The sequence below is a fragment of the Oncorhynchus kisutch genome, linkage group LG25, assembly GCF_002021735.2.
Source record: "Oncorhynchus kisutch isolate 150728-3 linkage group LG25, Okis_V2, whole genome shotgun sequence".
NCBI lineage: Eukaryota > Metazoa > Chordata > Actinopteri > Salmoniformes > Salmonidae > Oncorhynchus > Oncorhynchus kisutch.
In genome coordinates, this window is record NC_034198.2 from 7698389 (window position 1) to 7714866 (window position 16478).

The 16478-nt window shown below is 40.8% G+C and overlaps 2 protein-coding genes and 1 pseudogene across 3 annotated transcripts in view; 1 reads left to right on the forward strand and 2 right to left on the reverse strand.

Annotated features, from left to right (window-relative positions):
• The window catches only part of LOC109869890 (oxysterol-binding protein-related protein 7-like), a 24771-nt gene extending 17792 nt beyond the window's left edge, over nucleotides 1-6979 (reverse strand). For both annotated transcript variants that reach the window (XM_031805066.1, XM_031805064.1), the window contains exons 1-2: nucleotides 6758-6979; nucleotides 92-335 (exon numbers count right to left, since the gene is read on the reverse strand). In XM_031805066.1, the coding sequence (XP_031660926.1) occupies nucleotides 92-232 (141 nt within the window). In that variant the 5' untranslated portion in view covers nucleotides 233-335; nucleotides 6758-6979. The remainder of the gene's footprint in view (nucleotides 1-91; nucleotides 336-6757) is intronic.
• Nucleotides 6980-7660: 681 nt separating this feature from the next.
• LOC109869952 (39S ribosomal protein L10, mitochondrial-like) lies at nucleotides 7661-9089 on the reverse strand (annotated as a pseudogene).
• Nucleotides 9081-16058, forward strand: LOC109870280 (pyridoxine-5'-phosphate oxidase-like). Its single transcript, XM_020460712.2, has 7 exons — nucleotides 9081-9635; nucleotides 11787-11911; nucleotides 12009-12108; nucleotides 12958-13011; nucleotides 13197-13325; nucleotides 15473-15543; nucleotides 15658-16058. The coding sequence occupies exons 1-7, from the start codon at nucleotides 9447-9449 to the stop codon at nucleotides 15821-15823; spliced, it is 834 nt and encodes a 277-aa protein (XP_020316301.1). The 5' UTR covers nucleotides 9081-9446; the 3' UTR covers nucleotides 15824-16058.
• The last annotated feature ends 420 nt before the right edge of the window (nucleotides 16059-16478 follow it).

A 16478-nucleotide genomic window follows, 5' to 3' on the forward strand; every position in this document is an offset into this window, starting at 1 on the left:
TTAGTGACTGTGAATGTGTTGATTGTTTATTGAATTTGTTGATTTTGATTCTTTGTCATTGTGACTCTCTTGATGGAAGAGACATACTCACCCGGGAGTGACGGGAGGAGGCAGTGCTACTGCTCCGAGAGTGGGTGGGCTTGTTGCAGGTGGGAGGGGTCTTCTCCAGGCCACTCATCAGCGATTGGCTACGGTTGAGCGTGGCCCCGTAAGGATTTTGAAATGATTCCATTTTTGAAATTATAATGTCAGGCTTCCCTCCCTTGTGTTAATGGTAGATTTTTCAGTGAGACTGTCCTGCTACAAACTCCCTGTCATCTCAGGAGGGTATGGGTCTGAGAAAGAAAGTAAAACACATGAAATGTGAGCAACAATCAAACAACCTTTACAGAAAAAAACAACGACTTATGTGGACAACACAGACACTGTACGTGGAAGGATTTTGAAATAGTATTGTTATTTAAGATGATCTCAATGGCATCTCAACAGAGCTGCATTCTTGGCCGAAAAATAATACTAAATCCTATGCACCCTTCCCCCAGAGGTGTCCAACACACCCAAACACTGACACAAATCTGTGAAACATACTAAACTTCAGAGGACTTGAGGGGACTCACTCTAATCTGGTTCCCAGAGAGATGCTTCACTTGGACACATGGCCTAGGCTTATCTGGATTGTACTGGATCTACCTTGTTCACCTCAGAAAGACTGAATTTTGTCAGTAAACAAATACTCTCTCACTAAAGACAAATCTAGGCAGTGCTATAATTCTGCAATAGTAGCCAGCCTCACATCAACATCTGGGGTAGACCAAATGGGTGTGGAAAGGGACCATCAGCACTGGCGTGTAGCTTTTTTTGAGTAAATTGCCCATTCTGAATTGGACAATTGTTTGCTGCAATTATGTGAATAAGAGGCTGAAGAGACTCTTCAACATGTTTGATTCACAAATCTCTTGTCTGAGGTCGTTGCATGAAGATATGAGGCCTGTATTCATAACTTGACAGCAGGTGTTATTTCTAAAATACTAAAACCACATCTAGGTCTTGGCAAATGGTTTCAATGGGGGCTTGTGACAGAACCTGAGATCCCTCTCAGCCTTGAGTTACTACAGGTATTTGTGCTACTAAGCTATTTAAGATCAATGTCAGATTTCCCATTTAGTGTAATAACCATTTCCATTTCAATATACAGTAAAGGAAGAGTCATGATATCAGAGGCCATTGCCTGTAGGCTGGTAAGAGTTGTGCTCACTTCCTCCCAACAGGCTGGGAATCTGAGAACAGGATTAGCAACCTTCCTTCTAATTGGCTTAGCCAAGTCTTTTTTTAGCAACACCCCGCCTGCACATGCAATAATGACATCACAAGGCAGAGAACACTGAAGCTAGTGGTGACAACAAAACAAAGTTTGAGGCCTATGTATGGGAGTGCTAGGCCTATGCAAAAGTGACACGTCTACAGCCATCAAAAACGCAATAGATGATGTGTGTTAGGCTGTGAGGCTGTGTGTCCATGTGCACCCATGCAGGCTTGGCTTGGTGTTTACATGTGATGGTTGAGGACAGAGGTAGGGATGGGTGCCTCTCTGACCTCAGTCAGGAAAGCATGTGGCAGGAACTGGATAATGAGATTTGCTGCTAGCCAAGCTTCAAGCTTGCTTACTCAACACAGAAAAATACACAATTACAGTGCATGCTCCGTGTTTTGCCTTGCATGGCATTTTTAAGCGGGCAATTTATCCATTGGATTATGAATACTATGTGGGGATGTTGCATGCTAGGTGATGTTTATGGTTTACATTTGATCACACCAATTATCTATATGTTCAAGGGACCACTTCCAACTAACTGAATCAATTTCTTTTGTTTTGACAGGGAGTCAATGAAGGATGAAGCATATGTCAGTCAAATAGGCCGGCACGATCTAAACGTGAATCGATTCACAATTGCAACTCGGTTCTAGAAACATAAGGCCCTCTACTTTCATATCACGTCAAAAGGATAAATGTGTCACACCCATCTGTTTCACCTCTCTTTGTGATTATCTCCAACCCCTCCAGGTGTCGCCCATCTTCCCCATCATCCCCCGTGTATTTATACCTGTGTTCTCTGTCTGTCTGTTGCCAGTTCGTCTTGTTTATTCAAGCCTACCAGCGGTTTTTGTATCAGCTCCTGCTTTTCTCCCCATCTCTCTTTTCGCATCCTCCTGGTTTTGACCCCTGCCTACACTGAGCCTGACCACTCTGCCTGCCCCTGAGCCTGCCTGCCGTCCTGTATCTTTGCCCCACCTCTGGATTACCGACCTCTGCCTGACCTGAGCCTGCCTGCCGTCCTGTATCTTTGCCCCACCTCTGGATTACCGACCTCTGCCTGACCTGAGCCTGCCTGCCGTCCTGTATCTTTGCCCCACCTCTGGATTACCGACCTCTGCCTGACCTGAGCCTGCCTGCCGTCCTGTATCTTTGCCCCTGTTGCTCTAATAAACATGTTTACCTTGACACGGTCTGCATCTGGGTCTTACCTGATTCCTGATAAAATGCTAAATATACACACGTCCTGACGTATTTCACACCCATAGTAACCTTACTATAAGGTTATTATCGTAAACTAAAAATGAAACTAAAAAGAATAATGAAAAAACGATTTAGTAAACTGAAATTAAATAATTAACAAACCCATTTGAAAAACTAAAACTCTACTGTTTGACTCCAAAACGAACTAAAATAAAGTAAAAATCATGAATTATGTCCGTATACTACATAGACACACCCGGCCTGCACAGCAGTGTAAAGGAAAACTGTAATATAACATTGCAGATAAAGTTTGGAATGACAATTTCATGTGTACAACATCTAAAGAGCTGCATCACTATACTGAGAGCTTTGCCGTCTCTAAAAGGATGATTCACTGTTGGGGTAAGTTTCTCAAAAACAAGTGAAATCTCAAAAAAGATGTCTGGACCTTTCTATAACATACAAAAAATAGAGATTTGGTTGTAAAAATACAGCTTCTCCTTTAGGCCTCTCCTTTAATTGCTCTTTGTTGTTACGGAAATGTACCCACTACTACGGTTTACTTTGTCATCTCGATGAGTCTACGTTTATAACTAACCAAACCTATGACCTGACCCATCACCTTATGTATTACTGCCTCACAGTGGCAAGAAGTTATATCCCTCAAAATACAAAAACTATAGGCTACAACCCATAGCGGAGTGGCTGCGGTTCCGGATTTTCAGGAACCCAACTTGCTCTTTGCTAAAAATACGGAGATTTCTACGCATGCGGGATCCATTAGTCTACCTCCTTTCAGCTGCTGCTCAGTGCTGTCACTGTGAGTTCACAGATAGAACAAGGGGCCAGCTGTTTCACCGTATGTATACATCTGTATGGAGTGAGGTGGCACTGGGCCGACATTCGGATGATTTTCTCACCAAAGAAAAGTCCGATCTCAATACAGTTTTCTATTCCCAAAACTATTATCAGTTGCAAACAGAGTACACTAAGTTTTGTAGACGTGACCCTTTGCCAAAATGTTGTTTACAAGGTGTGCAAGGGTGAATTTAGTTATTGTATACGTGTACTTCACAGAGAAGGCGTTCCCTAACAGAAATATGCAAATACATGCTAGCACACGCCAATAGGATCTCGCTAGCGCATGCTTGGCTCTGCCCACCTCCTTGCTTATTCTGCTCACTATGCTTAATTTACTCCCATTGAAAACGACACAGATGAACTATCTTGGGTTGGTTGTAAATATCTTTGGTGACTCCGCTGCTGCTTGAACACAAATCAGTTCGAACAAACTTCCAACTGGGCACAAACTGGTGGAATCAACGTTTTTTCAACGTCATTTTCCAATGTATTGTGGCGTGGAATCTACATGGAAAGTACATTGTACCTTCAAAGGGGAATTAAGAACTATTCTACCTCGCTGATATACTGTTTGCGTTATTTAAGCAATAAGGCCCGAGGGTTGTGGTATATGGCCAATATACTCCCTTGTGCCTTATTGCATAATTATAAACTGCTTCAGCCCTGAATGCTGATTTGCTGACAGCCGTGGTATACAGTACATTCAGAAAGTATTCAGACCCCTACACTTTTTCCACATTTTGTTACGTTACAGCCTTATTCTAAAATCGATTAAATAAAAAAAGAGCCTCATCAATCTACACACAATACCCCATAATGACAATGAGAAAACTGTTTCTTTACATTTTTGCAAATATATAAAATAAAAAAAAACGAAATTACCTTATTTACATAAGTATTCAGACCCTTTGCTATGAGACTCGAAATTGAGCTCAGGTGCATCGTGTTTCCATCGATCATCTTTGAGATGTTTCTACAATTTGGAGTCCACCTGTGATAAATTTAATTGATCGGACATGATTTGGAAAGGCACACACCTGTCTATATAAGGTCTCACAGATGACAATGCATGTCAGAGCAAAAAGCAAGCCATGAGGTAGAAAGAATTGTCCGCAGAGCTCTAAGACAGGATTGTGTTGAGGCACAGGTCTGGGGAAGGGTACCAAAACCTTTCTGCAGTATTGAAGGTCCACAAGAACACAGTGGCCTCCATCATTCCTAGAGCTGGCCGCCCGGCCAAACTGAGCAATTGGGGAATAATGGCCTTGGCCAGGGATGTGACCAACAACCCGATGGTCACTCTGACAGAGCTCCTCTGTGGAGATAGGACAATCTTGCAGAATGATAACCATCTCAGCAGGTGCTTCAACAAAGTACTGAGTAAAGGGTCTAAATACTTATGTCAATGTGGTATTTCAGTTATTTGTATTTTTACAAATGCACTGAACAGACCCTACCCGTAGTATTTTGGCCATATACCACACCTCCTCGGGCCTTATTGCATAATTATACCATTGCATTGTTGAATACTCGTTTCTGATTAGCTTGAAGGACATTCTATTATTATTTTCCATAGAAAGCATAGCCCCTTGACTATCCCTTACATAATGCACACTCTAGAATGCCCTTCAAGCCAATCAGAAACAAGTATTCAACAATGCCATGGTATAATTAGCGATATTGAATTGTGTTTGGTTGTCAACGCACCCAAATATCAACATTTGAAGGAGATGTATATTTTACTTGGATAGTTTGTACCACTGTCTGGATTTAATTCCAGTTTGTTTTCAAATTAATAATGTATACGTTGGATTCACATCTCCATTTCAAAAATCTAAGTTAAAGAATAGGATGTTTGGTTTGGTTGAGATGGAGACCAGTGCTCCCGCACATTGGCTAACCGAGCTATCTGCATTGTGTCTCGCCACCCACCACCAGCCAACCCCTCTTTTACGCTACTGCTACTCTCTGTTCATCATATGTGCATAGTCACTTTAACCATATCTACATGTACATATTACCTCAATCAGCCTGACTAACCGTCTGTATATAGCCTCGCTACAGTAATTCTTACTGTTTTATTTATTTACCTACCTATTGTTCACCTAACACCTTTTTTGCACTATTGGTTAGAGCCTGTAAGTAAGCATTTCACTGTAAAGTCTACACCTGTTTGTATTCGGCACACGTAACAAATAAACTTTGATTTGATTTGAAATAGCTGTGCAGCGACACTTCCCATCCAACCTGACAGAGTTTGAGAGGACCTGCAGAGAAGAATGAGAGAAACTCCCCAAATACAGGTGACCCAAGCTTGTAGCATCATACCCAAGGAGACTTGATGTTGTAATAGCTGCCAAAGGTGTTTCAACAAAGTACTGAGTAAAGGGTCTGAATACTTATGTAAATGTGGGGGGTTAAATAAATTTGCTCAAATTGAGGGAAAAAAACTGTTTTTGCTCAGTCATTATGGGGTATTGTGTGTAGATTGATGAGGGGAAAAAACAATTTAGTCCATTTAAGAATAAGGCTGTAATGTGGAAAAAGTAAAGGGGTCTGAATACCTTCCTAACGCACTATATAGGTTCGTACCTAGGTTTTGCCTTTTGAATTAGAATTTTTTTAATTAAACACATTTTTTACTTCTTCCAATGACTTGCCAAACGTCGGTCTGGTCTGTCGAGTCTGCTTTGCAACGCGTTCCTGGAAGTATCGCGATGTTGTGCCTCTGGGATTGAAAACTCTGATGCCACTGTCTGACAATTGCGTGAGTGTACCACAGACAGGGTGAAGGTGGTGATCAAACAAGTGAGTCAACTTGCTATGTGGTTAAATAATACAAACTACTTGTTATTCTCAAGTAAGCACTATGCAAAAAGGCATAACCTTGGGCCTCATCACAAGGGTTAAATAGGGGCAAGGAGGCTCTTATCTAAAGCCCATTATGAATTATTGTCCCACACAACTTGACTCATGGTCTGAACTGAACAAAACCATTTTAATTAAGCATGGCACAAGTTAAAAATGTGGGATATTTTTTCTCCAACCATCTATTGATTAAACATCTCCTTCATAGCCATAAGATCCTAGTCTGATTAATGATGTGCTTAATAAAGTGTTAAAAAAAAAATTATTCTATACTAGCCAAATCTATAATTATCTGATTTATTGCAATATTTTTGTCCAATCACAACACTTTGAAATAGGTCAACCCAATAAATAATGTAGCTTGTTTTGGTTATGTGGTTGTTTGTTTAGTTGGCTAAAGTGTGAATGTTGAAATTGCAATTCATATACAATTCTTGGAAATTCCCCTTTCCTGATAAGTCATCTCGTCAAACTACACATTCAATAAATGCAAATATCAGTCTGTGTGCTTACCTGAAGTTCATGTGTGACCACTCTCATCATGGTAATTATTTTTTCTTCAAATGTCCAACAAACTTTGTGATTTCCCAATTGTTTGTCAAATCACAGAGCCTCACCATTTTGCTGACCATGGCTTTCTCAACAAATATGCGGGAAAAACAAGAAATGCCTTCTAAAAGTGTTATAGAAACGGCCAATGACGGCTTCCCTGTCCTCAAGCAATGAGTAAAATGTGCATCCCCCAAATCCATGGAGAGCAGTGCCACTGCGCAATGTGGCCAGGGCATTATCCGCATTAGCTTAAGGAATTAGATGTACTTATGGGGTGTTGCTAGACATGTAGACCTGGCAATTTATGGTGCGCCTAGGCGTGTCTGTCCCTACATCTCCATTGGATAAATGCATGTTTACAAGACATTTAAATCAAGTCTCTTCAATGTTGTTCTGCAGCAAAGAATACACATGATCCAATGTTTTGACATCATGTGAAAAGCTATTTTCTATAGTTAAATTAGAAACTCAAGAGGGCTATTTGAACAGGATACTTCATGTGATATAGCACACACACAATCAATTAATACGCAACCCTGTGGGTTAGTAGGGCTTGCCCTGTGACAGACTGATATTGAATTGAGATGAATATGTTAGGTTCTCTCCCACAAACCCAGAATAGCAGCGGTAATCGGTAATAGACTGACCCAGGTGAACATTCTGTAATCCCCAGATTAGCATTTGTCAGGATCTCCCCGAGACCACTTGTGTTTATTTTGGCTAGACTGATTCTCATTACTATTGCAACATGCATGACTCTTGGTAATGACTTTTGCAAATGTCTACTCAGATTTTGATATATTTAAAAAAGGATCACCCTAGACGATTACCTCTTAACCTCTTTAACCAAGTAGGTTGGTGCATTTACTTTTTTTGCTGGAGCAGCAATGAGAGGTGGATGGGGTGGCGTTGCAGCATGGAGGCTGTCTGAGGGGTCATCATGGTCAGGTCGCTCACCAGCTTTCCCTGGACCAGGGTCACTGACGACAGCTTGGCAATAGTTCAACACCCCCTGCCGACTCAGTAATGTCTTCCATTTATGGGCCCTTAAAACAGTGGGAGGAAAAGTAAGACATTACACAATTGCTTGTATTATAGTCTCTCCACTGAAGTCATGTAATACAGTTTTGCTATACTGGTAGTAGGACCATCAGATTGTACTTACCCAATAATACCACCTGGGGGCTGGTCCTCAAACTCAGAAACATCTGCTTCACCTTTGGCTCTTTAATAACAAATATAACAGTCTGGCCAATGAATAGAGGCCCCATGTTAATGTAAGGGCTGTCTGGCAGGTAGGACCTCATCACCTGTGGTTAAACAATTTAAAAAATGTCATATTAAAATCTTTCCAAATGCAAACGGCTATACAATTTGCCTCCAAGGCACAATATAAATAAACGTAATGTTGATTCCATGCTAGCAGAGCCTATGCTTGAGAAGCAGAATGTCCTCTGAATTGGTGGGGTTGTTTTGGATCACAGCGATCATCTTACAGTCCTGGAACACTGTCTGCAAATCATTCAAGAGCAACACCAGGCCACTTTCCTGTGAATAAACCAGGACTCATAAATCAGTCCACATCTCGATACCAGCTCACGTCACTACTATTCCTGACTGACCGGATGCTATTCCTAACTGACCGGATGGAGGAGCTCTCCTTTCAGCGCTACACAACTATAGATGTGTGTTTGTGTGGTGCTGAAAAGACAGCTCCAGTATGCACACGATCATTGACAGGTTGCTTGTGCTTGTTTTTGAGTTATAAACACATGCGCTGGACTTCACTGACCTCCTGAACTGGTTTGACCGCTGCGCCACTCAGGAGCCCTACCGTTCTATGCAGGCAATAAAACCTGTGTTGCATGGAATAAAAGTGTTCATGTGTATACATTCCAATAATACAGTATATGGTGTGAGTTATACAATACAATCCATCTTTCTGTCAATGTGATTATCTTTGTACAGTGATGGTCTTGGCTCAGGTTTGACATCAAAGAAAGGATGGATATGATGGTAGTGTACAGAGCATTTTGCACATCAAGCTTTCTGTAATAACTTTCCACCCAAGAGTAAAGCATGAAGTTGCCATTCGTTTTTTCTCCAGGTGTATTTTTAAAGGCTGTTGTTGCCATGCACTTGCTAGCCAGGTACTTGCTACAATGTAACTAGCTTGTTATGTAACTAGCCGGTGTAACTAACTAATGACGGCTAGTTAGGAAGTCATAAGGTGTACACTGTGTACAACCGAGGACATAGACTCGTGCTCCAACAACATGGTTTGACTCGACATGTACCTGTATTCATTTAATAATGTACATTTCTCGAAATCTAAAGGAACAACCAAAATGCCTTAACTAGTTGAACATGTTATTTCTCCAACCTCGTGCAAATTACAAACTGACACGTTTACATTTACGTTAAAAAAAAATCATTTGATTTGACGGCCTATATATGTGTAGTTCGAATATGCGTAGTTCTGCGCATAAGCTTAGCTTGCCACCTATTTCTCCTGGAGAAGCAGTTTCTGCCTCTCTTCATACAGTATTGTTTTTGGTTAAAAAAAAGTCTGCGAATGTTTGCGTAATATTTTACGTGAGACAGTGAACGTGATTACGTCGGTCAGGCTTTGTGTGGTTGTTGTACAAGCATGAGGCGCATACCCAGTTGCAGTACATTGAAGAATATCAGTGAAATAGGTCAATACTTTCATCCCCATGCCTCTTTGACAGCTTGCTGTCGAGCCTTATTTTCTCGGTCCTTTTGCACGAAATCTACGAGTGGTTCTACAGCCATGGATCTCAGTGGCATGCGGAAAAAATACAAAGGAGACGAAGAGGTGAGAATGAACAAGAGTTTTTATTTCTTACATTCTTGTTATGGCACAAACTACCTCACTTACCCTTCTAATTTGGGTTGAATGTCAATGGCAAATGCAGATACTTGCATATTCCAGCGGCACAACAATGCCTATCCAGTTTGCCCACATTGTTTCAGTGGTGTATTATTTAGCACTGTTTTGGAGTGTAAATGACCTTGATGACCCCAACATTTCCATCACATTGCACTTTAGTCAAATGTAAAATCTGCTTACAAAGCTGACTTTGCTTACGTGCAACGTCTTGTGATGTAATGAAGGGGCATCTCCCAACAGCTCCACCACTGGCGAAAGGGAGCATAAGGGCCCTATAATATACACTATATATGCAAAAGTCTGTGGACACCCCTTAAAATGAGTGGATTCCGGTATTTCATCCACACCCGTTGCTGACAGGTGTATACAATCGAGCACACAGCCATGCAATCTCTGTAGACAAACGGTGGCAGTAGATTCGCATTTCTGAAGAGCTCAGTGACTTTCAACGTGGCACCATCATAGGATGTCACCTTTCCCACAAGTCAGTTTGTAAAATTGCTGCGCTGCTAGAGCTGCCCTGTGGTGTTATTGTGAAGTGGAAACGTCTTTGGAGCATCAACGGCATAGCCGCAAAGTGGTAGACCACACAAGCTCACAGAACGGGACCGTTGAGTGCTGAAGCGCGTAAAAATCTTTTGTCCTCGGTTGCAACACTCACTACCAACTTCCAAACTGCTTCTAGAAGCAAAGTCAGCACAAGAACAGTTCCTCGGGAGCTTCATGAAATGGGTTTCCATGGCCGAAAAGGCACACAGAAGTCTAAGATCACTATGCACAATGCCAAGAATTGGCTGGAGTGGTGTAAAGCTTGCTGCCTGGAGCAGTGGAAACACGTTCTCTGGAATAATGAATCACACTTCACCATCTGGCAGTCCGACGGACAAATCTGGGTTTGGTGGATGGATGCCAGGAGAACGCTACTTACCCCAATGCATAGTGCCAACTGTAAAGTTTAGTGGAGGAGGAATAATGGTCTGGGGCTGTTTTTCATGGTTCAGGCCCTTTATTGTTCCAGTGAAAAAAGTTTTAACAATACAGTAAACAATGATATTCTAGACCAGGTTTCCCCAACTGGCAGCCCGCTGTCCGAATTTAGCCCTTTGGTGGTTTTATTTGTCCACCCAAGTTTTCTGAGAAAATAAATACATACATGTTTTGTTGTTAAACATATTAGACTAAAAACACCAGGAAATCAGCAAAAAATTATTTTACTTTCAAAAATCTGTTCCCGAGTAGTCCCACGCATAATAGAGAGAAACATGACCATATACAAATGTAAGCATGGTTAGAAATTATTCTGTTTCAGTCATACTGTATTTCTTGAGGTCAATTTGCCATATACAAATTATTGTAAATATGTTCCCGGCCCCCCAACCATCACCTCAAGATAAAATTGGCTCGCGGCTGAATCTAGTTGATGATCCATGTTCTAGACGATTCTGTGCTTCCTACTTTGTGGCAACAATTTGGGGAAGGCCCTTTCAAGTTTCAGCATGACAATGCCCCCGTGCACAAAGCGAGGTCCATACAGAAATGGTTTGTCAAGATCGGTATGGAAGAACTTGACTGACCTGGACAGAGCCCTGACCTCAACCCCATCTAACTCCTTTGGGAAGAATTGGAACACCGGCTGCAAGCCAGACCTAATTGCCAAACATCAATGCCTGACCTCACTAATGCTCTTGTGGCTGAATGGGAGCAAGTCCACGCAGCAATGTTCCAACATCTAGTGGAAAGCCTTCCCAGAAGAGTGGAGGCTGTTATAACAGCAAAGGGGGGACCAACTCCATATTAATTCCCATGATTTTAGAATGAGATGTTCAACAAGCAGCTGTCCACATACTAGAATAGAGAATTGTGTCACCTCTAGTCATAACATCTTTATCATCTACAATGTTATGAAGGTTCACCTCACTGCATACACCCCAGTAATTGGAGAGATATCAGAAATGTATTGAAGATGGCATAATAGACATTGCTTAAAATGTATTTCCTTAAATGTCAATGTCTGCTTGTGTCTTCAATGTAATGTGTATTTTGATATAAAAGTGTCATTATATTAACATGTCGTAGTGCTTTGAGGAGAATCAGCTCGTGTCTCTGGACCCCATCAAGCAGTTTGGAGATTGGTTTGATCAAGCCACAAAATGTCCTGAAATTGGAGAGCCCAATGCAATGTGCATCGCCACATCCACTAAGTGAGTACCCCCATAAATACTCCATCAAACACAATGCTTGCTTCTTAAGCTCAAATTGTAACACATTTTCTATCAATCTGCTTATTTCTCTGTGAAGAGAAGGACGTCCATCTGCTCGTATGGTCTTGTTAAAAGGCTACAGCGATGAAGGCTTCCGCTTCTTTACCAACTACGAGAGCCGGAAAGGTGGAGAGCTGGTTAGTGTCTGCTACTGTCATAAGGCAGGCATCTTCCTGTTCTCTCAAATGTATGTACTACTAGACTATGCCAAACTATTCTTAGGGTTGGGCAGTATACAGGATTTTACAATATACCGATATTGATGCACGGACCGGTTTGGGTTTTTACTTTACCTTCTATAACAGTATTTGAATGTTTGGTTTGTTAAATGTGATATGCCGCGTGTAACGTCCATTTTTATAGTTTACACCTTCTACTTGAGTCATCCTTCTCCGCTCTCTATATCTATGCCGCTTTCCACACAGACGTAGCCCCGCCCCTTGTCACTCAAGGAGCGCATTTGTTGTTGCTTGACCACGAGACACTTCCGTTCAGTCTGCATGGTCAATCCAGCACATGCAACAATGTTGATGACAACAATGTTATTTCCACTTGTCTTCTTAATTTAAATCCACAAGTGTTCTATAATTATCTGCAAACAGCTACGTTGTCTTTTCTTAGCACGTTTTAGCTAAATCCTGTTAGCTGGCAGTGTGGAAATTATCTAAAATGAGTGGAGGAAATGCAGAAATTGACGAAAATGCAGGAAATTATTTTAGGTTGAAGTTAAATTGAACAGTATAAAACAATCAGAAGGAAGAAAGACCCATTCAAATCATGTAGAATGTATGTGTTGCCACCGTAGCATCACGCACTACTCATAAAGCAAATGTACAACTTTTATTATTTAAAAAATAAATAAAACAATTGTCAAATACCAGCAACACTTAAAAACTACTGTGATATGATATTTGGGCCATATCGCCCAGCCGTACTACTTCTGTTTGCAGACTTTACATCAGAATTTTTACTTTCCCTTCCTGTAGGAGAGCAACCCTTATGCATGTCTGTGCTTTTACTGGGAGCCCATCAACAGGCAGGTATGTGCTTCATTTTACCTCTTAAAATGTAGCCTACTTGTCAACCCATTGTTTTAATATCTTCAAATATCTTCGATTTTCAAAAACACATTGTGATGTGGTTTTTGAATGAATTAACTAATGCAGGATGACACTGAATTTGCTGTACAGTAGTTGGCACTACCCTTGAGAATGTGTGTGTGCAGATCCGTATCGAGGGCAATGTGGAGAGAATCCCCTACCAGAGCTCCTGTGACTACTTCCACTCCCGGCCCAAGAGTAGCCAGATCGGGGCCATTGTGAGCAGACAAAGCACTGCCGTCCCTGACAGAAATGTAAGAACCAGTCCATGCTACTCCACTGTATTATTGCCATCCACCATTGAGGGACTTATTCCCTCAAAATTAGGGAAATTAATGAAATATGTTCAATCTGGGCAATTCCAGGCCAGGATAGCCCAAAAATATTTTGGGGTATCGCAGATTGTTCTGCCAATTTTCACATAGAAACTTCATTGGGAGGAAGGATGCTTGACATGTATGACAAACAATTTTTTTGAAAATGATAATGACATTGGCTATTTTAGGTCCTTTTTAAACCTATACATGCCTCCTGTAAGACCCTATAATCTGTGAACCGTAGATGATACAGACACCATCTTGGTGTCATTATACTCCTTATAGTGTGCTTCTAGTATGCTCTTACATAATGGAGTACCTCTAGATTCATATTTTTCTTCTTCACATGAATCTATTTAACATGAAAAATAATATTTCTAAAGTACCCTTTTTGATTTAGTTCATTTTAAGACATACTCTACAAGTGCATACCATTTTAAGTTATTATATTATAAGCATCACCCACACTGCCATGCTATGTTGTCGTTGTAGGTCTCTCTTTATGTAGTGTTGCGTTGACCTCTCTTGGCGTGATGTGTGTTTTGTCCTATATTTTTATTTAAATTATTTTAATTTTTAGTCCCAGCCCCCATCCCCGCAGGAGGCCTTTTGCCTTTTGGTAGGCCATCATTGTAAATAAGAATTTGTTCTTAACTGACTCGTCTAGTTAAATGAATAAAAATAATAATATACACAAAAAAAATATTTAAAAAATTGTGAATGTGCAATCCTAAAGGAGGGCTGTGATTGGTAATGACCTATAATATACATGTCTATGTATTACATTTGTCATATCTTCAATGGTACCAGAGAGCCCACTCTGGAAATTGTATGTGTTTGAAGAGGATATTATTCCAAACGATGTATCAAAAAGGGTACTTTTGAGATATTCATGTTGTTTATGGTGAATAAATTAATGTTAAACATTTTATTTCAGAATCTCGAAATACTCCATACTTGAAAGCACACTATAAAGAAGTATAATGACACCAAGTTGTTTTTGTATCATGTATGGTTCACGGATCATAGGGTCTTACAGGAGGCATGTACAGTATACAGTTGAAGTCGGAAGTTTACATACACCTTAGCCAAATACGTTTAAACTCAGTTTTGCACAATTTTTGACATTTAATCCTATTAAAAATGCCCTGTCTTAGGTCAGTTAGGCTCACCACTTTATTTTAAGAATGGGAAATGTCAGAATAATAGTAGAGAGAATGATTTATTTCAGCTTTTATTTGTTTTATCACATTCCCAGTGGGTCAGATGTTTATGTACACTCGATTAGTATTTGGTAGCATTGCCTTTAAATTGATTATCTTGGGTCAAATGTTTCGGGTAGCCTTCCACAAGCTTCCCACAATAAGATGGGTGAATTTTGACCCATTCCTCCTGACAAAGCTGGTGTAACTGAGTCAGGTTTGACTCAGTTCCTTGCTCGCACACACTTTTTCAGTTCTGCCCTCAAATTTTCTATGGGATTGAGGTCAGGGCTTTGTGATGGCTACTCCGATACCTTGACTTTCTGTCCTTAAGCCATTTTGCCACAACCTTGGAAGTATGCTTGGGGTTATTGTCCATTTGGAAGAACCATTTGCGACCAAGCTTTAACTTCCTGACTGATGTCTTGAGATGTTGCTTCAATATATCCACATAATTTTCCTCCCTCATGAAGCCATCTTTTGTGAAGTTCACCAGTCCCTCCTGCAGCAAAGCACCCCCACAACATGATGCTGCCACCCCGTGCTTCATGGTTGGGATGGTGTTCTTCGGCTTGCAAACCTCCCCATTTTGTGGAGTGGTTGAAATTTGTGGAGTGGTTTAAGACATACAGTTGAAGTTGGAAGTTTACATACACTTAAGTTGGAGTCATTAAAACTAGTTTTTCAAAGGGCCTAAAATGACCACTTTCATCATGATAAAAAAAATGTTTTAAAGAGTAATACAAATGTATAAGCCTGTCAAACATCCTTCCTCCCAATGAAGTTTCTTTGTGAGAATTGCTAGAATCTGAGATACACACAATATTCTTGGTCTGTCCTGGCGTGGAATCGCCCATTTGACTGTTTTGTTTCACTCTGCAGTACCTGAGACAGAAAAATGTGGAGCTGGAGGAAAAGTACAAGGACACAGATGTCCCAATGCCTGACTATTGGTTAGTATTACTATCAAATCACCAGGAATTCTACATGACTTTGCCATGCCAAACCTGTGCAGTAAGTGGTCTTATCATGCAAGCCTGTTCTTGTTTTTGCCTGTCTTCCAACAGGGGAGGCTATATCGTCAAGCCTTACATGATAGAGTTCTGGCAGGGTCAGACCAACAGGCTACATGACCGTATTGTTTTCACACGGCCGAAAAATGGAGAGAGTGTTCTAGAAGAGCATCAACATCATGCTGAGGCGGGCTGGGTGTACCAGAGGCTATCCCCTTGACAAGGATGGTTAGGGGAAATGGACTAAAGAGCAGGCAGGAGATTAGGGCTAGCGTACAACTCACTCGTGATGTCAACATCATCAATCAAACCACCATTATTTCAATACACGAGGAACATTTTGATGTTGAATAACTAAGTGCTATATGATGTGTATCTTATTAAGCCATCATTTGCTGTTCTGTTCAATTGGTATTGTTTTATACCAAATAAAGGAGACATTTTCTGGTTGGTTAGGAGGCCTGATTGTCTATTGTCTCCAAGGCAACAATGGAACATGATTCATGTGATGCAACTATGAACTATACAGTCTGGCACATAACCTGTGACACAAGGTTTTACTAATCTGAATATGCTATATGGAATGTTTAGCATTTTCTGACTCATGAAGTGCAAAGTCTTGTCTAGTAGAGTAGTCACTGTTTGGTAATGATTGACAGAAAATCAGCAATGTGTTTCCGCAGGCCTCAACAACCTCTAGAAACTGTACTTGTAAAAAGCACAATCTCCAGTACTGTGTCAGTTATATAACGTTCGTACATGAGTTCCATTCTATTGGAGCAAGGATAGCCTACATGTTCTGTCTAGCTGTTAATATGTATTTTAATGGACCACATCCACAGCAGTTTCTCTGTCATAATGTAATAACGATAGTC

Coding starts and splice junctions, on each gene's coding strand:
- LOC109870280 (XM_020460712.2), top strand. CDS start 9,447: ATGAGGCGCATACCCAGTTGCAGTACATTGAAGAATATCAGTGAAATA. Junction 13,012..13,196: donor GGGAGCCCATCAACAGGCAG/GTATGTGCTTCA, acceptor GTGTGTGTGCAG/ATCCGTATCGAGGGCAATGT. Junction 15,544..15,657: donor GTCCCAATGCCTGACTATTG/GTTAGTATTACT, acceptor GTCTTCCAACAG/GGGAGGCTATATCGTCAAGC.